Here is a 22092-nt window from a genome sequence, read left to right as displayed (position 1 = left end):
AACAAGTTTATATAGGGGGAAAAAGGATTGCTTCATAATGTAGAAGAAATTAAATATTATTTAATAGAGTAATGATATTTTGACATCCATTTAATAACAACTTTGTTGACAACCTTGTTTTTCTCACTTCTTATTGGTCAGAAACATTGGAGAGAGAAAAAGGAAGAGAGAGGATAACAACATCATGTGAGTATGAGAGAGAAAGTTGTCCAAAAGTTGTCAAAAAGTGGTTGTCAAAATATCATTTCTCTATTTAATATTGTCTAGCTAGTATCTAGTACACACATCAGACAGAATCTTTGTAAGAATTTGACACTTTTGTACTATTTAATATTTTTTTTCCTCTTTGACAAATAAAATTATTCTCAATAACTTTATTTTGAAGTCTACTATAGTTCTTTTTAATTGAAAATCTTTTTAACCAACTTTAGACCTGTCTTTCTCAAAATACTTTTCAGTTTTTACTTTTTTTTAAAAAAAAAATATGTTCATTTTAAATTGTTAACAATGAGATAGAAAATTCATGCTTAAAAAAATGAGATAGAAAGTTCATGTAATGAACAATTGAATAGATAGAAGTTAGAAAATAAATGTATTTTTAGAAACAATGAAAATATTATTTTGGGATTTTCATACTTCTAAATAATGCTAAATTCGTTATTAAAAATTTAAAAAGAAAATGGCAAAAAATTATATTTATATTTGATCTAGATATCTCTTATGCTTATTAGTTAAAGTGAAATGAAAACATGAACTAAACAAACTCCTTACTTTGTTAAGAGTGAAACTAGACTCAAATTCTTAAGAGTGTGTTTGGATTGAGGAATGTTTTGAGGTAATGTAATGTTTTGAGGAAATTCAAATACTTTGAGGTGAATTCCATTGTTTGGATAATAATTTAAAGAATTTTCAAAATGATGGAAATTTATGAAGTATTTTGTTCAAGTTAAATCCTTACTTTGTTAAGAGTGAAACTAGACTCAAATTCTTAAGAGTGTGTTTGGATTGAGGAATGTTTTGAGGTAATGTAATGTTTTGAGGAAATTCAAATACTTTGAGGTGAATTCCATTGTTTGGATAATAATTTAAAGAATTTTCAAAATGATGGAAATTTATGAAGTATTTTGTTCAAGTTAAATTTAGAGAATTTTAAATGACATCTAAAAGTTAAGAATTTCAAAATTCTTCATTGTTAATTTTTTTCAAATTTTGCATTTTTGTCCTTAAATTTTCCAAAATTTTCAATTTGACCCCAATAAATTTCCGAAAAATTGTAGATTGACCCCTCAAAATTTTCAGAAAGTATAAATTGATCCCTAATTTTAATTTTCAAATTTCACCCAAAAAATAAAATTTATAAAAGTTGCCCAAAAATGATGACAATGAATTTTTTATTATTCCATCCAAACAATAATATTTAAAAATGAAAGCAATTTAATTGAACAATTTGAATTACCTAAAATTCTAAATTCTTCAAAATTTCTCAATTACCCCATCCAAACTCACTCTAAGTGATGTTTGATGTTAAAGTTTTGAAGATGGAAAAAATATGTTAGAAGAAGAGACTTCACTAAAAGTGGTTAGCTAGACTCTATAGGAGAGTTTAATGATGGGTGAAACCGATAAATGGTTATATATATATATATATATATATATATATATATATATATATATATAGTGTAGTTTATTTTTTTTAAATGATTATAAAGACCCTAAATTTTAGATTTTCAAAAAATTAATATATAATTATCAGCCAAAATTCTGATTATTAAAACCCTTCCTTTAACATGGAAAAACATTCATATGTTCTTAAAAAGTCAATATTCAATGTAACAATTTAGGTACAAAGAACAAGGTATATACTACCTCCGTCCCTATATATAAGACCCTTTTGCTAAAATCACGGGAATTAAGATAGTGGATATTTACATTAAAGTTGTTTGTAATCACTACTCCCTCCGTCTCTAAATAATAGTCGTTTAAGGTTTATGCACGATTATTAAGAAAATGATTAATTGTGTTGATTTTGATGGTAAAATTAGTATCATTTACTAAAATACCCTTATTAATTGTAGTTAGTGGAGTAGTTAAGTTGGATGAAATTCAATAAATAAGGGTATAGTAATGGAAAAAAAATAATAAATGTTGCATTGGTATTCTAAAGTGGCAATTATTTTGAGAAAAAGAAAAATGGGTAAAGAGACAATTATTATGAGACGGAGGGAGTATTGTTTTTACAATTTTATCCTTCAAGAGAGAGAGTTAGTTTATGTTTTCAACATGTTATTTATTGTTGATTGAAGAAAAAGATGTATAATAAATAGGGACATGTATGTAAAGAAATAGTTAATGTACTTGAAAATAACAAAGCGGTCTTATAAAAAGGGACAAATTTTTTTTCTTAAAAAGGTATTATAATTAGGGACGGAAGTAGTATATCATACCTTCTAACTTATACTCCCTCCGTTTCAAAATGAGTGTCGCTTTAGCAAAAAAAATTTGTTTCAAAATGAGTGTCGCTTTCAGTTTCCAATGCAATAATAACTTTTTCTTTTCAATTGTACCCTCCAATTAATACTCTGCACACTACTTCCAAAGTATTACTTTTAAAACTAACCAATAGTTAATAAGGATAATTTGGTAAAATAACAATTCTCTTTCTCTTAATTATTGCATTTCTTAATATGTGTGTAAACACCTAAAACGACACTCATTTTGAAACGGATGGAATATTTAAGATAGAAGAGAGTATTTGTCATGAGATTGGGATATAATTGTAAACTAGAGATAACTAACTCTCACATTTCTTTGTAAAAAAAAAAAAAAAAAACTCTCACATTTCAAATACGAGCAAATTCTAAATTATTTCCTCATATCTAATGTTAACTAACATTTCAAATATAATCTTCAATTAATATTCTCATGATCCCAATGAAATATTAATGTTATTTTTTTATTATATTTTTTACTATTTATTGCTATCTCTTCTTTCAATTTTTTAATGTATCTTTCACATACTATTTACTAATGACAATATGTAAAACAACTCATAATATTTTTTTTTCATAAAAAATTAATTATATTTCTTAATACATGTGAAATATTCAAAATATCATATAATTTAGGACAGAGAAAGTATTATGAAGAGAATTGGTAACTTGATGAATATAGTTTTATATAATCCAAAATTTTAGAGGTTCTTTTAACGTGGTTTTCTATCAATCTAGTATGACATAAATGATAGATACTTGATCTTCTTAATCATTTGATTTAAAATTCGATCACCCACCGGTGCATATGAAAAATATTTGATGGAAGAGGCCAAACCCTTTAAATATAGCTCAATTATTTATTTAGAGAGAACCAGTCTTCGCATTGTAGACAAATGATGCTTTTCTTTTTTTAGACTACTTTTGCTTATATAAGGATTGACAGGAATCATTGTCGATGAACTAACCAAAGCACCTAAGCAGCTTGTCTTTGGTCGACTAATTAAGTACTCCTGCACCAACACTATAGCTACCAGATGCATTGAATCTAGACGAGTTTCTAAAGAGCTTTTTTTTTTTGGGTGAAAAGAGCACTCTAATTAGGCCCTCCACAATCCACATTGAATAGAAGAGAGTGTGACAAGTGAATGACATGGAAGCCATCCAAACCATGGTGGATTTGAAAATTGCTTCTTCCTCCGTTCTAGAATTTGAGTGCTTTTACTCTAATATGGACCTTAAAAATACAGGTCTATATAATATGAACCATTACTTTTAGATTGTTTCTTTAACACGGTGTCTCGCGTGTCCTACAAATTTTGGATTATATAATATACAAAACCACGTTAAAAGAACCTCTAAAATTCTTCATCTTTTCAGATTTTATAATCTAAAATAGAACGTTCTAGAAGGTTGGAAGATGAGAAAAAAAACAATTTTACTTTTATTTGCATTAATGACGAGTTGACAAGAAGGATATTCATGGTTGGATCATACTCGTATTAAGAAGATTCAATTGATATTGCAAACAAAAAAATTTGTACTTTTTTTACATTTTTTTTATAGAAAAATCTTTACATTGTTTTTTTGGTATTAACCCTCCGGTTTTCAGATAAAAAAGACCTGATAATCTAGAGTTCAGTCGATAGATAAGTAAAGTCTGATCAAACATAAATAAAAAAAGGGAAATGCTAACTTGTGTCCTTAAGACACAAGTTAATGATTCAAATATAGAAATAATTTATTTGAATGTGTGCATAGCATTTAATATTTAACTTTTTAATAAATTGAATGCACAAAATTTTAGAAAATATTTCTTCCTTTTGGTTTCTTAACATGTGCCCTAAGGGCACAAGTTAACACTACCCATAAAAAAAATTACATTGTTGATGTCATGCATTAAACTAGTCTTTAATTAATACGTGCAAATACATAAATATTCACATTTAAGACCAACAGACATAACATTTTTTTTATTGTTGTTTACATTTAAAAATAATCTAAGAAAAACAACCTACGACTAAATTAAGGGTGAGTTGATGTATAGATAGTCGAAAGAGTCATTAATCAAAGTAAAGATAATCAAATATGAGTCGAATATTTTTCAGCTCACAAGGGTTTAAGAATGTCAGAATTTGTCAAAGCAACCTAGAGTGGATATATATAATTTGGCCTTAACGACTCATTTTACAGTATTGTAGATGAACAAACCCAGCACGACAATAATCTAGGAGGTATGATAATAGAGAGATGAATCAGGAGGAGTAATTATGTAATGCCGTTTCTTTTCATGTAGTAGAATGATTCTTTGACTTGGTTCATATTGATAACTATGTTGATAATTTTGAAGATGGTGAATAACCTGAACTACTTGAGGAAGTTCGTTTCTTTCACCTAAAAGTTGACTTGTATTAGGTGAAATTTTACGAACCTTAATGACGATTATTATTACAACTTATCTAAGCAAAATACAATAAAGAGCACATGTTAGAAAACACGATGGATCATAACATCTTTATTTTAATCTTGAAGTTTGTTATCTTTAAAATATCATTAGGAATTTTGTCTCAAAAATACCCATCCAATTAGTTTTTTGTTGGCACATGAAATATATCATTCTCATAATCATAATATGTCCATTATTTGCATAGATTTTATTGTAAATGTTCATATATACTCGGTGTTTCAAAATAAATCACACTCTTGTGAACTAGCTTCTTCATCCACACCTGTTCATATAAATGTGGATCGATAAATTGGACTAAGAGCAACTACACAAGTGAGGTTGGACATCACATCTTCACTCAAAACTTTAATGCATTAGGTAAATGACGTTAGTTATATTGTAGCCATTTTTGCACTTAGTATTGCATCTATAGCTTCTCCCACAGACAGAAAAACCCTTCCTCCAATTTCACTCACAAAGTTTGCCAATCTTAGCTTGTGAATCACTTGCCACCTTGGGTTAGCAATGGATAACTGAAAGAAATAGACAGGAGGAATTAATAGCATTTTTCAGGGCTAAAACTAAAACTATAATTATGTACAAAACTTTTTTGTTATCAATTGCATGGTAGAGAGAAAAAATGGAGAAAAATTCACCGTCACTCCATGTAAAATAAGATTCTTATTCAGCTCCACCAAAGAAGCTATGCCAGCAGTGTCAATACTCACAAGACCTATCAAATTATAATGACAACGTTCAATTTCACAATTATAATAAAGTTTAATTTGTATAGTGTAAAATGAAAAATACACTATCGCTACATCACAACCAACGTTTTTTATGAACCGATGATTATGATCGATTGATAGATAGGGGATCATAATCACCGTCATCGGATATTTTGCGCTAAGAAGACTCACATGATGTATCAATAATGACGACTTTGATAATGCTCTCTCCTTTACCATTTCCAGCTTCATCATCAATCACCCAACTCTCGATCCTTTTTAAAAAATCACATATGCAATCAGGTTTTTCACTAATAAAAAGCTTAACGTAAGGATCTATGTACACAATTAACAAGCTAAATACAGATGAGATGATTAAAGACCGTATATACCTTTCCCTAACAGGACTTGCATTTGCAAAACAAAGCCAAGCAGATTTTATAGAGACCACTAAAACTCCAGGCGTGTTAATTGCCATCGGATATTGTTCCACGTCGCCAAATGCATCAGTTCCCGGCAGCCTTCCAACAAACGCTATGCCGGGTTGAATTGAGATCACAATTATCTTTGCAAATGATATCATGACCTGCAAAGTATTGAATCAATATTCTCTCATGTTTATTAGTTGAATTAAAAACGAATAACGAAAATATAAAAAAAAGGGCCTAGTTTTTATTTTCCGTTGTTGGCGAGTATGACATGTATATGAAGTTGGTAGTTACTTTTCCCTTTCTATGAGTTTCTCACGCGCCCTGTTCGGATTTTAAAATCCAAAACGTTTTAATGTGTTTTAAAGGGTTTATAGGAGGTTTATGCCATTCAGATTCTATAATCCGAACTACATAGGATGCACGATAAACTCAATAGGGTGGGAAAAGGAGGTGCCTACGAAGTTTCAATATAAGTTGGGCTTATTTAGAGAAAAAAATACCCCAATTGCAAGGCCCATTTCCACAGAAGAAAACAACACTCCAAAGAAGGCTCCAGCACAAGCAAGAAAATCAATTTTATCAACCTTCCAAATTTCATATGCTTTTTTAAAATCAATAAGTCCTGGTACAGCTGAAAGAATTATTGCTGCTAGCATTGCTTTAGGAGTAAAATACAAGAGTTCTGTCAAAAATTTAAGGGACATCAACACTGTCAGTGCCATCACTATGCTTGACACCATTGTTTGAGAGCCAGCATTATAATTTACAGCAGTACGTGCAATTGAACCTGCATATATGGGTTATTTAGTCATATTTGAATTAAAATGAATTCTCAAAAGTAATGTTAGAAAATAACAATAAGAATTCACCTGATGCAACATAACAAGAAGTGAAGGATCCAAAAATGTTCATTATGCCTAAAGATAAAACTTCTCTGTTTGGATCAATATTGTAACCTCTTAATGATGCATATAATCTGCCAACAGCTACAGATTGCTAACATATGGTTATACAATAGAAAAAAAAATTATAGTTAGTAAAACTACTATCATTAAAACTAATTATTAATTAACATCAATAGTTTAGGGTACCCTACCGTGGTTGAAATAATAGCAACAGTCAAAGCTATTTTGATCAAAGCACCCAAATATTTACCATTACCATCAAGTTGTAATTGATTGAGTGAGCTTGGATTCAAGCTACCTCCTTTGATTGGACCTAACACTTCAATTTTATAGTCCTCAAGTTTGTGTTGATGAACATTTACTTTATATGCAATAGCAGTGGATATAATGAAGGAAAGAAGTGGAGCAATGTGTGAAAGCCACAAGAGTTTCTTTTTCCTTCTCCCCTATTAGATATCCAAGAATAGTTGCATTGAATTTTAGTGCAGTAAATTCTGATAGTAAAAATGAACTACAAGTAGAGAATTAATTAGCTATAGTTTCAAGGTTCTAGAAATTTTACTAACCAGGATTCTGGTAAATATGATGAAAGACAAAAATGAGAATCCAATAATAAAATTGAAAGGATGCCACTCTGACTGAAAATGGTCAATGAAAAGAAAATGTCAACAATTAAACAAATATAAAAAATAATATCAAATTCAATGTTTTGTTTTTCCTTACATGGTTTTTGTAGGAAGTCCAAAGAGAATTAATCACAGAAATTAAATCAGCCTTGTTGGTAAAGTTGGCGATTCCAAATAAATCTTTCAATTGTTGAAGTACAATGCCTATGGCAACTGCTGCCAAGAACCCTAGGATTGTGGCATGTGAAAGATAATCTAACAGAAACCCAAACCTGTAATTAAAAAAAAAAAAACTATTGAAATTGGATAATTGAGTTATTAGAAGATGATTTGATAAGTGGAAATAAGAATAAGATTTTTATAAGTTAACTTAGTTGAGTTTATCTACTAACAAAAGTATTTGCGTGACTGTTTAGGAGAGTCTATGAAAGGATGTTATGTTATGATATATTCATAAGTTATTTTTAGCTTATTTTTATAAAGTATTCCGAATATGTGAATGTATTTAATGTTTTGTTATTGAAATAACTTATACATAAACAATATGCGATAAGAATTTAATCTATAAGCACTTAATTAAATTATTCATTCAAATAAGACTAAGAAGGTAACACATATACCTGAAGAATCCAAAAGCCACTTGGAAGACACCAGTAAAAAATGTTGCAGTCAAAACAAGCTGAGTGTAAGCTACGGAATCATTTATAGGATCTTTCAATTTTTGAATCATTGAGGAAAGTAGCAATGAATCCACAGTTGAAGGTCCAATTACTATCTCTCTTGAAGTTGCTAGCAAAGCATAAATAAGAGGTGGCACAATACTTGTATCTGAATAAATAAATAAACCATGCTTAATTTTTCACCTAAAAGAAAACATAGTGATTTTAAAATCAATGTGCATAGCATTTATAAATCAATATTCAACTTACAGAAGCCATATTCAGGACTCATCTTCGCCAAACTTGCATTTCCCATAGCCTGCAGAACGAAAAACATCGGTCTTAATAATTTTAAGTAAAATGATCACAAGAAAAAACAATCTAAGTTATTATTGATAAAATTTCACATGTTGCAACTATGAACTATATATTAATGTAACTTAATTTATTTATAACTAAACCTGTGGAATAGCAAAGATTGCAAGCACAAGACCAGCCAAGACATCACACTTAAACTTTTGAACATTGTAGTTTTTGAATGAATTAAGGATTGGAAAAACACCCTGCAACAAAGGAAATACTATTTTGGTCGAAGGTTGATGTTTGAGAGAAAAGAATCTATTTCGAAGGTTGATATTGTCGATGATCCGGCGCAGCATGCACGGTGGCTCCGGAGGATTCAGCACCCATAGTATTCTGTTTTCTCTATCATTGTTCTCATTCTCAAGGTCCATTAACACTTCTAGTGATGGAAGAGATGATGTTGTTAGATTCATCCCACGATGCTTGTTAGTTGTTAGGACATTATGATTATACTTTATATAAATAATACAAGGATTTTAACCGATTAAGACTTTGGACAAGCAAGGCTCAAGTGTCTTAATTTGTTTAATCAACAAATTGGAGTATATGAACTCAAACTCTTCACTTAAGGTCATATACTCTTGAATTTAAATCATGTCGCCGTCCCTTTTTGTTTTCTCATTTATAAATCTAAATCCAATTCATTTAGTTGGCTAGAATTTAGTAAATGGATGAGGAATGATATATAAGATAGGTGAATCATGTATTTAACGTCTCACCCTCTCAAAAAAAAAAAGAAAATTATTTAACGCCTCAAGATTTTGAATAGGTATGTATGGTTTCAAACTCTTGAGGTGGATTTGATCTTTACCATGTTGTTGCTCCACATCCTTATCTGATCACATTTTTTTTTTTTTATTTCTTTGCTCAATATGAAACATTATATCAGCCAATCAATATTAAATTAATCAAATGAGATATCTATGTATGATCATAAATCATTTTTTATGTAGGGATTATACTTTTTTTTATACTAAATATAGGGATTAAACTTAAATAGTTTGTGATCGATGGTGAGGAGATTTTTTGTGACTATATAATTGTGTCTCGTTAATCTGCACATGTCCTTTCTATATATGATTTTTAGGGTTACCAGATTAAAATGTGTGAGTCATATCCAACATGATTCGCTGATCAATGTTTAATCTTCATCAAATGAAACTAATTAGATCATCAATTACGCCATGGTGTGTCGGTAGTGCAGCTTTATAGCATGCACCTTAATGATTCAATCTCCTAATGGAATGAGCTTAGGCCTAGTCCATAACAAAATGGAAAACAGAAATTCATTTGGCATGTATGAGTATGATGTACCACAATCAAGTGTTGTAGTACTGGTTATAACGCAACTTTAATAGGGCCTTTCTCATTAAAAAAATAAAGGTTTAAATGTGTGTTTAGTCCCTGCACTTTTACTCAATTTTGGTTTTGGTTCCTGCACTTTTTTTTGTTTGACATTGGTCCCTGCACTTTATAAAACTTTTGGTATTAGTCCTTCTGTTAAGTATCTGTTAAAAAAAACCAAAACTAACGGTGTGCCACGTGGACCAATCATGGCACGCCACGTGGCACACTAAAAGACAAAAAAATCGACTTTTTAACTTCAAAATATCATTAGTCCCTGCACTTTCAACATTTTTTTATATTAGTCCCTTTACTTTTTTTTTGTATTAGTCCCTGTACTTTGGTATTATACCCTGAATTTTTATATTTTTTTATTTTAAAAAACATTCAATGAAATTATTATGTTTTATTATTGTTGTTTTGTTCATTATTTTTATTGAGAATAATCATAAAAAAATAAAATCAAAAAAATCTTTTTAAAAAAAATAAGAAAGTTTAGTTGGAATTACTACACATTTTACTCTAAAAAAAAGTTTATTTATTATATAAAAAGTAGTAGAGATAAATAAGATATTTACTTGTCAAAAAAAAAAATAATAGTAAATAAGATATTTATTCCCCTTTAAAAAAACAAGCTAAGATATTTATTTTCAAATAAAAGGTATAAGTAAGATATTTTGCTCTTTAAAAAGATTTTTTTTTTTAAATCTTAGTTAAAAATAAAATCAAAATTTTTTTATTGATCTTTTATTAAGCTTTAATCAATTTTTTTGAAAAGATTTTTTTTTTGATTTTTTTTAATGATTATTCCAATAAAAATAATGAACAAAACAATAATAAAACATAATAATTTCATTGAATGTTTTTTTTTTAAATAAAAAATCAAGGACCAATACCAAAGTGCAGGGACTAATATCAAAAAATGTTGAAAGTGCAAGGACTAATGATATTTTTAAGTTAAAAATTTAGTTTTTTTGTATTTTAGTGTGCCACGTGGCGTGCCATGATTGGTCCACGTGGCACACCGTTAGTTTTGGTTTTTTTTTAACAGATACTTAACAGAAGGACTAATGCCAAAAGTTTTATAAAGTGCAGGGACCAATGCCAAACAAAAAAAAGTGTAGGGACCAAAGCCAAAATTGGATGAAAATGCTGGGACTAAACACACATTTAAACCAAAAATAAATAAATGATATTTGTATAACCACTTTTTAACAATTTTTGTGACAACTTTATCTCTTATACTCACATTATGTTTTTACTTTCTCTTTCTATTGTTTTGGTTTTGTGTCAATATTTCCTTTTCTTTATAAAATTATGGTTGTCCCAAAAATTATAAATCAAATTATTGTTCAAATAACACAAATCTAAAAAATGTGAGCGTCTCATGCAAAAATACATGAACAAGTACCATTCCAAGAAGAGTATATTATAATGTACATGCTTAGCATCATACAACTTGAATATACATTGATCACTTTAACTTCAAGATACAATAAGACAATTGCATGACAAATAGAAGCATGCCTTATAGACTCGCCAATATTAATATCACCGACTCAAATATTCAATTAACACTAGGTTAGTACGTGTACAGAATTCACCTTTCATATCCCATAAATTGAAGAGTCTAGTCAGGATAGTGCTATATTCAACAGGTGTGTTCCACTAGTATCCGACTTTTACATAAGACTCTCCTATTAAGTTTCTTCCAAACAAATTTTACTAAAATGACATATAATTTAGAATGAAGTATTAAATGTCCCACAATGTGGGGTAAAATTACGCAAAAGATTCATATATAAGCTGCCAAGCATTGAGTAAACACAGCAATAATTTATCCTAGTTTGGTTGAAGCTATTGGGAAGGGGTCATGTATTGTGCCCTTGTGCCCACTCACCCAATCATTACCACATCTTGTTGGGAGCTCCAATTTGTCCACATTGCTCGGTCATCAATTGCCACCACCACTAGATTGGCCCTACTACCTCCTCTTACATCATCTTTTTATTTCTTGCACTGCCTTGTGCCAAGCCAAACCCACTGCTTTATCAAGCTATTTCCTCTTGGTAGAAAAAAAAAAAAAAGGAGCGTAACAAAATCATTCACTTCTTCATAGTTAACAAAAGGCTCTAATGTTACTGAACACTTCACTCCAGTGCCCATAAGATTTCTTTGTTTGTGTGTGTATAATTTATTATTTAAGAGAGATATTTTTTACAAAGGAAATATAATAAGGTAAATAATTTAGGATTTAGTTTGCTTGCCCTTTGAATGTAAAAATATTTTACTTGTACATCTAATGATAATGATGTGTTGCCACATATTTTTTTGGTGCAAAATTATATTGACTATAAACATATTTGTTTACCCTAAGAGAATAATAAACACAGATACGATTCATTTCTTTAATGTATAAATATACAACAGTAAAATTCGGGGAAATTAATTTAGCTTCGTTGGGTAGGTCCCTACTCCTACATAACCGGCATTATTTATAATTGAGACTCTTTAAATTTTTTGATGGAGTGAGAGTGAAGAGGCTTGTAAAATTATTGGGTTCATTGAAACAAAGTGTGTACTATTGGTTAATAAATATGGGATTTTTAATGGAAAAGTGTTTGTGGCGAGGGAGACTAAAGATCCGACTTTGTAGAAGGATATTTTTAGCATTGAGAGGCATGATGAGGTAAGAGGTGGGAGGCGGAGTTTGAGAAGAAACTTATTTATTTGGGAGGTAGAGTTAGTGGAGGAATGTAGGTATTTATTATTTTACGACCTTAATTTTGATGATATATATTTTTTTTTTTGTAAAAGAAGCATATGTGCTCATATCAAATTTTGAAGTTGTAGCAAATTCCCCTTTGTATATAATTAGTTGGAACAATTTGATTCCATCGAAGATTTCGTTATTATTTGAGTGAAGATTACAAAATGATCACCTTCCAACTAGAAATAATTTAATACTCAAAGGGGTGCAAAATTAAGCTTCCCTTTTGTGTGCAGAGTGATGCACTTTGAATGAAATATCCAAACATTTGTTTTTGGACTGCTTTATTGCTGATAAATTAAGGTCGGATGTACTATTTTAGTTATGAATTAGTTATGCGTTGATAAACGATAACTTCTATCATAAGGTGCAACTTATAGGTCTAGCCCCTCATAGAAAGCAAGTAAAGGAAATCAATGCATTAGTTACCCACTCTTAACGTATGAATCAATTGAACATTCCGATCAAACTTCAACAAATCATAAATGGTGTGAATTTAAGCTGCATAACAATGCCGTGGGTTAAGAGAGTTGGCAATAAGCTTAAGAGCTACTATATAGTTAAAATAACACCCCACTTGAGGAATGTTCAAATTTCTAAGAAGTTGCAATCCTCTAAGAATAAAAAAAATTTCTCCATGACCATTTTTGATTTGGCAAGACATTCATGATTTAAGCGTCATTTCCATTTTGTAAAACACAACAAAATCCAGCTCTTCCTGAATCCACCAAGATGCTCCAATCAATATTTAGGATTGCAAAATTCATGGAGGAAGAATGCCACACTACTAGTGATTAAGAGGTGTGCAAGATTTCTAATATACGAAATTACAGTAAATACCTGCAAAGGCTCTTTTTCTACAAACCGAGCATTTTAAGCTTTGGATCTACCTTAGCAATATCATAAGTTTCAAAGTTGTGAATAAAAAATTGTAGACATCATTTTAACACCTTTTATTAAAGTTCGTTTGTTTACTCAGGATCCCCTATGAATGCTGAGTGCAAGGAAAGTCCATTGAATTAAATTATTTATTACTAACTCTTGCTCAGTTTCTCATGCACTTTTTTATTTGTAAAGGATAATATTATTGACGAAAGTCTAAAATAAATCAAATAACAAGACTGAAAAAATACAAAGTAGAGTCTCTCTAATTCACATGAAATCTAGATTAAAATGATCATATTTTATTAAATAATGGGAAATTTGGTTGTCTTCACACCAAACATGTAAAAAAAATTAAAATATGTAAAAAAACATTAAAATTAATACAATCCTCAATAATAAATCCAACAAAAATGGGAGATTGTTGATGAGAGTTCAGTGCCAAAACCATATTTAAAGCATCTGATTCTACCGTAAAGATTCAAAAAAGACATGTGTTCCAAATTCTAAACTCTTCAACATGGCTAAAATTTATGGTACCTCTGAATTTGGATAATTATAAGACTTACCAGCATCTAGTGGCAACCACACCACAGTTAGTATCCATCTTAATACTAATAGATATATAATGATTCAATAATTAGAAAATATCCATAGAACTAGAAGAAGAAAAAAAAGTTAACAGGAGCCATGGTTGAACAATTTCAGTTTCACCGTATCACTCTATCTATGCAGGGCCGTCCTTATGAAACTGGAGGCTCGGCTCTCATAGTAAAAATAGGCCCCTAATAAAAAAACCTACAATTTTTTTAAAAGATTAATCTTCTATTTAAATTGAAAATAACACTCGTATAATGATTATTAGCCACCAAAATCAAAATTAACAATTATTTTTACTAAAGACGTGTTTTTTAACTTAGAAATAGAAACATGGAACATGATTTTTTTACTTAGAAATTGAAACATGAAACATGTTTATTTTTCTTTTTTGAGTGGGGGTGGGGATATTGAGCAATAATTTTTTTCTTGAGGCACATCACTTTAGGAGGCCCAGCTCGGTTGAGCTCTTTGCACTCCCCAAAGAACGGGCCCTGTATCTATGGTGCCTTTGATTAGGGGAAAAAATTAGAGAACTAAATAATGCGACAACTTTTCGTGGTAAATACAAGCTATCTAAAACACTAGAATATCCTTTCATTTTCTACCAAAAAAAATAGTATCTTTCTCATCCATTTTAAAGTGATAGGTATAAAAGACTTTTTTCTTTAACATTTTTAACGAAATAGACTTGTAAAAAAGTTTTAACATTTCATATTTAACAAAAGAGTCTAACCTAATATGACCTGATGTAGACTAAGTCGTAGATCTTTATAGGATGGTTGGGCATATTCCCACCCTTAAAGGACGACCTTGAGTGAGATAAGAAAGAAAGAGTTTAGTCAATTTTTTTATCTTCGCAAATCATCGAAGAAAGTGGAGAAGAAAATGAAAAAAAAATCTTTATTCCCCTCCCTCTTCTCTTGAGATTTTTATTGTCTTGTTTTAAAAGACTCTTTCAAATTTTTAACTATATTAATTTTGTTTTTTAACACCATACTCTTCTGACATATTATCAGTTGTCCGCATATTTTTACTAATAGTACCAACTTTTTTTAATTTTCATAATTTAGGCAACATGATAATATATACAGGGACACATGAAATAGTAAATAATTCGTAAGAAAAAAAAACAGAAATAAAATTGACTCCATTCCTTTAAAAAAGCAAAATTTGACTCAATTATTCACCTAAAACAAAGAGGAACATTATTTGAGCAACCATTTATGTTGATAATTTGTAGGACAACCTAAATATACAAAGAAATATGGGTATTTGCTCAAAAACCAAAACAATAGAAAGATAAAGTAAAAACAAAATATGAGTATGAAAAAAAAAAAAACTATCACAAAAGTTATTAAAAAATAGTTATTCAAATATCATTTCTCCAAAACAAAAACCTGACTCCATTATAATGGTGCATTGAGAGGGAATAGTCAAAGGGTCAATTTGATTGGAATGTCAATATCTCGATTTCATATATACAGGACCATACTTACACAAAGAAAATGATTTGTCTACTTTCATACACCCATGTAATACTTTGAGAGAGAAAGAAATAGAGTTATACGATAAATATGATATATAGATGATGTGATAAGAGTAGTGAATTAAAAAGAAAATGAGATGTTGAATGAGTGTTAAAAAATAATGAATGTTAAATATAAGAGCTCCTTACACACAATGACACAAGAAGACGAAGTAATAGTCATTTCTATTGGAGGGCAATTTTATTTAGTTCATAGAACACAATATATCTTCAATTTAAAATTATTTGAAATTTATCAAAAAAATAAAAATAAAATGGATTCAAAGTTTGCAAAAAATATGATTTACCTTTTTAACTGAGTATAAAAGGGGGAAGAACCAAGCGAAAAATTCAAATAACGGTCGGAAGAGTTTAATTTTATCTTTAGAAAAATTCAAATATCAGTTGGAAGAGTTAAATTTTATCTTTATAAGATGAACAAACAGAGTGTTCGAGGCTCGAACTTCCAACCCCTGCATATAATATCTAATTTTATCTTTATTAATTTCTCTTATTTCAATTCTTTTCTTGTTTCTTCCTCATGCCATCAATAAAGAAATAAATAATTTTATAAAAGTCATTTCCTAAACATAAGTGAGGTCCTACTGCTTTAATGTCACCGGCAAATCTTACAATATCTAGTATAGGAATGGTAGAAATTGTAAACTAAGCTTGCTTCAAGGTTTTTGCCGCCACCCAAGAATATTTAATTACATCTAATGAAAATAATGTCCTCCGTCAACAACAGCACCGATAAATAAAATTATAATATACCCCTAAAAAAATTATAAAATAGTTTTTTTCCACAATTTTTTGGTACAATTTTGTTTTAAGTATATGAGCTGGAAATGAGTTTAATTTATACATAGGTTTAGTTTTAAAATATTTTGCACATACAATCATTGATATGTTGACATATCATTTGGTAATAATTATGACAAATCATATACTACATTTTTATAATGACAATATTTTTATTTTTTGAGAAAACAAAACAAAAGTTCATCACTAAATAAATTCCGAGCACAATGACAATATTTTTATTTTCTGAGAAAACAAAACAAAAGTTCATCACTAAATAAATTCCAAGCACAAGATGTGTTCACAAACACAAAAGTACATATCAGCGTCCCACCGGATAACATAAAACCAAACAAAACAAAATACACACCAAAAACATAAAAAACACATGGCAAAATACATGCGCAACAAACCAATGAGACCGAGAACAATAAATCAAAAAAGGGCAAGGATCTTCTAAAGCGAGTAAAGTAAAAAAAATCAAGGGTTGTTATGGTAACAAACTCATGGTTTGTTATTATATATCTACAATATTGACATTTAATTTGTTAATTAAAGATTGTGATTATCCACTTTACATTACACTCTAAAATTGTCAGGGGAAACAATTGATTAGGGTTTGTGAATTTGTGTAACTTGAGAAATAAGAAACAGTTATGGAATGAGAAAGAGAGAATGAGGGATCAAGAGATTAAGAGAAAGTGAATGTGAATGAACTAGCTATTATTCATTGAGGAATCAGAATATATACACAAGTGTTCCTCTTATTGCTTGCACACCAAGTAATTGCTATAGGTGTAACAAACTTAGCTAAAAACAAGAAAATGGTGGGTGGTCTCACCGGTGGATATTCGAAGGAAGGTGGTGAGTTATTTTACTAATCACGTGGCGGAGGAGAGGTGGGATCGACCAAGGTTGGATGGTGTAAGTTTTAACCAACTATCCGTTGAAGAGAATGGGTTACTTGTGGCGCCGTTTACCTTGGAGGAGATAGAGGCGGTGGTGAGGGATAGTGATGGGAGTAAAAGCCCCGGCCCGGATGGTTTCAATTTTGCCTTTGTTAAAGAGTTTTGGTACTTGATTAAGAATGAGGTTAGAGTTATGTTTGATCAATTCCATGGAAATGAGGTGTTGCCAAAGTGTATGTTGGCTTATTTTGTGACTTTGATCCCGAAAGTGTCGTCCCCGTTGGAGTTGAAGGACTTTAGGCCAATATCCTTGTTAGGGAGTATGTATAAGCTTCTTGCTAAGGTTTTATCAAGGAGATTGGACGGTGTTATGAATTCGATCATTGCCCCCACTCAATCGGCGTTTCTTAAAGGGAGGAATTTGGTGGATGGGGTGTTGGTGGTGAATGAGTTGGTGGATTATGCCAAGAGAGTTAAGAAGGATTGCTTGATTTTCAAGGTGGACTTCGCGAAAGCATATGATTCGGTGGATTGGAGTTTTCTTGAATATATAATGCATAGGGTGGGTATGTGTGAGAAGTGGGTGGCGTGGATGAAGGCTTGTGTTTGTGGTGGTTCTATGTCTATTTTAGTGAATGGGAGTCCTACGGAGGAGATTTGTATCCATCGTGGCCTTAAGCAAGGTGATCCTTTAGCCCCTTTTTTGTTGCTTTTGGTGGCGGAAGGTTTTAATGGTATAATGACTAAGGCGAGGGAGTCCAATTTATTTGAGGGTTTCGAAATTGGTGAGAGTGGTTTGGTGGTATCTCATTTACAATATGCCGATGATACGCTTTGCATTGGGAAAGCAACGGTTGAGAATCTTTGGGCTATGAAGTCCATTCTTTGTGGTTTCGAAATGGTCTCGGGATTGAAGATCAATTTTTTGAAGAGCTCTTTGATTGAGGTGAATGTGGGAGAGGACTTTTTGGATATGGTTTGTGACTTCTTGAGTTGTAGTAAGGGGAGTTTGCTGTTTAACTACTTGGGGTTGCCGGTTGGTGCTAATGGGAGGAGAATGTCAACTTGGGAACCGATGTTAGATACTTTGAATAGGAGATTGAATTTGTGGACTCATAAATATATTAGCTTCGGAGGCCGTATTATTCTTTTGAATGCGGTTCTTAACTCAATTCCGATCTTTTATTTGTCTTTTCTCAAGATGCCGGTAAAGGTGTGGAAGAAGGTGGTGAGAATTCAAAGAGAATTTCTTTGGGGAGGGGTGGGACCGAGGAAGAAGATTAATTGGGTGAAGTGGGAGACGGTGTGTCAAGATAAGAGGAAGGGTGGGTTGGGAGTGAAGGACATCCGGGTGATGAATGTGAGTTTATTAGCAAAATGGTGGTGGAGGTTGCTCGATGGGGAAAAAGCTTTGTGGAAGGAAGTGTTAGAGGAGAAGTATGGGACTTATGTGGGGAGTTTGTTGGATGGGGGTAATTATATGTGGCCAAGACATGCATCTTTATGGTGGAAGGATTTGGTGAAGTTGGGTGATTTTGGTGTGGATGGTTGGTTTAATTCGGAAGTATTGCGGAAGGTGGGCAATGGGTTGGATACTAGTTTTTGGAATGATAAGTGGAAAGGGGGGAGGAGTTTTAGGCTTAAATATCCAAGACTTTTTATGATTTCTAATCAAAGGGAGGCTAAGGTGGGGGAGGTGGGGGTGGCTACGGAGGAAGGTATGGAGTGGGTGTTTGTTTTATCTTGGTTTTCGGGTGTCAAACATTGATTACGTTTGAACCTTTTAAACCGGTGATATCTTATTTTTTCTTGGGAAGGGAAAAAGTAAGCAAAACCCTTGAGAATCGAGGTCCGGGAGTTGTTTTCGCTACGGGAAGGTGTTAGGCACCCATAACGACTATAGTAACCTATAGGAACCGTCTTTAACTTCTACGCGCGCGCTTTATTTTTAAATGCTATTTTGAAATGTTATTTACACCTAAGAATTACTAAGTGAAGAATTGGAGGGAGAAGAATGTTTTTGGATTTTTATTTTAGTTGAATTGAAGGAATTTTGTTCCTTGCCTACGTACCCGATTAAGGGATCAAATCCACCGTAGTTCTCTCTCAAAAAGTGTTTTTTGTTTTGGTTGGTTGATTTTAAGTTTGAAAATGGAGTTTGAAGAATAGAAAGAGGCCTCAAGGGCATGAGATTAGGAAATAGTGAGGTTGAATTAGTGAATTGCAAAAGAAGTCAAAGTTTGATTATTTTCATTGAAGTTTGATTAAGAAAATGGAAAAGAAAATACAATGGGATGTTGGATCCCAAGGTTTATTTGGAAAAGCTTTGAGTGAAGTTGTTCACATTTATTTGGAAAATTGGTTTTTTCTAAGTTTAAAGCCTAAACATACATCTAAACATACAATCCTAAACATACATCTAAACATGCATATTCTAGCTATATAGTGATGTGTGTGCATGTGTCGGTGCTTGTGTCGGTGTACATCATTAGAGTCCATTGTCCTTTACATCATACCCTAGATACATTCTATGGCCTCTTTGCCAAGAAATTAAAAGCATAAGAAGAATATTACAAAATTTCCTAAGTGTTTACATTCTAACTTTGGTACAAATCATATTGCAAGAAGAATAGAGATGAAAATGGGATGAGATGATGATGCTTATGGTGAATATGAAATATGAAATGAAAAGGTTAGTAGCACAAGATATGAAACCAATCAAAGCTATCATAACAAAAGTAAGAAGATTAACATAAAAACAAGCAAAAATAATGCAAAGTAGGCCTAAAGATTTATTAATGATGCAAGGCTTGAACAAAACCTATAACTCCCATGGTTTAACACATTTTTAAGATGTGAAATCCAAGTTTAAAAATGAGAATTCAAGAGAATTAGCAAGCCTTACATTTTAATGTGAATTTTAGGCCTATTTTACACCACCTATTCACCAACATTACTTGCAAAGCAAGCAAGTGAGTAACCAAATGCACATGACCAGTAGGAAATATACTCAAACTATGGTAAATTCTTCACAAAAACACCCCTCATGAATCACGAATGTGCATCAAAAATAGAAACAAAAATTGAATCAATTTTACCCTAATTTTAACATGAAATTCAAGAAATGTAACAAGAAACTATCTCAACATTTTTTATCAAGTTCTCCAGTGCACAACCAACACAAAAGCATCACAAAAATACTAAGAGAATCCTATAAATTTTGCTAAGGCTTCTTAAAATGTTTCAAGCATGCCAGGGGTGTGATTATCAAACAATAACATGGAAATAGCAAAAACAAGCATTAGAACACAGGAAAAACGGGCTTAAGGCCCAAACCCACACACAAGTGGATCCTGGATCACCAGGCAGCCTGTGGACCGCAGGATTGATCCAGGAACCCTAAACCTAGATCTAACGGTGGGGATTCAGGTTTTAGGAGTGAACCAGACCGGTCTAACTGAACCAATCCGGTTCACTCCAGTATAAAAGCATGGAGACCGGTCCAAAATCATTCTAACCCTAGCTTTCTCTCTCTCTGCTTCAGATCCTCTCACATTCTCTCGTTCTTTCTTCATCGTTTCATTCATCTTCATGACTCTTGACTCATAAACATGATTTAAACCACAAACTAGCATGGATCTGACACAGAACGTTTCGCTTTGGTGATTTTCGAAGGATGAGGCTCTAACCGTTTCGAACTTGTGATTTTTTTGAAAGATGTTGTTTAAACCATTTCGAATTCGTAGTTTTTTGCAGGAAAGTATTCGGAACACTTCGATCTTGAAGTTTCTTGAAAGAAACTGTTCGAACTGCTTCGATTTTGACATTTTTGACATGAAATTGCTCGAAATAGTTTGAACTTGTTGTTTTTGGTGGAAAATTTGTTCGAAGCGATTCAAACTCTCACCGAATCGAAACGTTTTGGATATCTGGAGTTTTTTGGAATTGAAACCCTAATTCGATTCATCCTCTACGTTAATGATGAATTTACGCTCTGAATCAAAAGGTAAACGGTGAATTTTCGCTATTTTCGAAATTAGGGTTTCTTTTCAAAAATTTTTTTGAGCTTTTCGAACTTTCACTCCAATTCACCGTTTAATCCTTTTCGTATAACCTTCGATGATGATTATGGATGAAAACGAGAAGGTTTATGCGAGTTTACCTGGATTTGTTTGGAGGTTCGAACAACGAAAGATCCTGCACTTGTTCTTGATCGTTCTGATAAACTCTATGGATGCACTGAAAATAAATCAGTTCTTCTTACTTTTTCTTTCGCTGATTCAGAACAAACTTCGATTATCTCTTCTTCTCTTTTCCCTTTGCCTCTGTGATCGTATGATTCACCACTCCAATGGTGAATTCATGCTTGAATTGCAGGGGAACGAGCTCAATGATGAAGATTACGCAAGTAATCTCTGAGAGTTCGTTGAATTCGAAAACGTTTCTTGATGAATTGCAAATTTTTGATTTCAATCCTTGGAATTTTGTGTTGATTTCTTGTATTTGATGATGAACTGATAGATTTGTGGTGGTTTTTGTTCGAATTTGTGAAGAATAGGCGTAATGTGTGTTTGTTACGGTGGCCGGAATTCTGTTATGGTGGTTTTTGCGGTGG

General features: G+C 31.5%; 1 protein-coding gene across 1 annotated transcript; it reads right to left on the bottom strand.

Moving 5' to 3' along the window:
- Positions 1 to 5105: 5105 nt before the first annotated feature.
- Positions 5106 to 9327, bottom strand: LOC146941072 (early nodulin-70-like). The gene is made up of 12 exons (XM_085754862.1): positions 8746 to 9327; positions 8555 to 8603; positions 8246 to 8453; positions 7723 to 7897; positions 7566 to 7637; positions 7191 to 7445; positions 6964 to 7090; positions 6595 to 6881; positions 6056 to 6249; positions 5856 to 5938; positions 5592 to 5668; positions 5106 to 5468 (listed from the first exon to the last, which is right to left on the bottom strand). Exons 1-12 carry the CDS (start codon positions 9058 to 9060, stop codon positions 5328 to 5330), a joined length of 1983 nt encoding a protein of 660 aa, XP_085610988.1. The 5' UTR covers positions 9061 to 9327; the 3' UTR covers positions 5106 to 5327.
- Positions 9328 to 22092: the final 12765 nt, after the last annotated feature.

The sequence above is a fragment of the Medicago sativa genome, chromosome 3 (genome assembly GCF_051527215.1).
Source record: "Medicago sativa cultivar Bolivia chromosome 3, Bolivia_mono, whole genome shotgun sequence".
NCBI lineage: Eukaryota > Viridiplantae > Streptophyta > Magnoliopsida > Fabales > Fabaceae > Medicago > Medicago sativa.
This window is presented reverse-complemented; position numbering and strand designations above follow the sequence as displayed.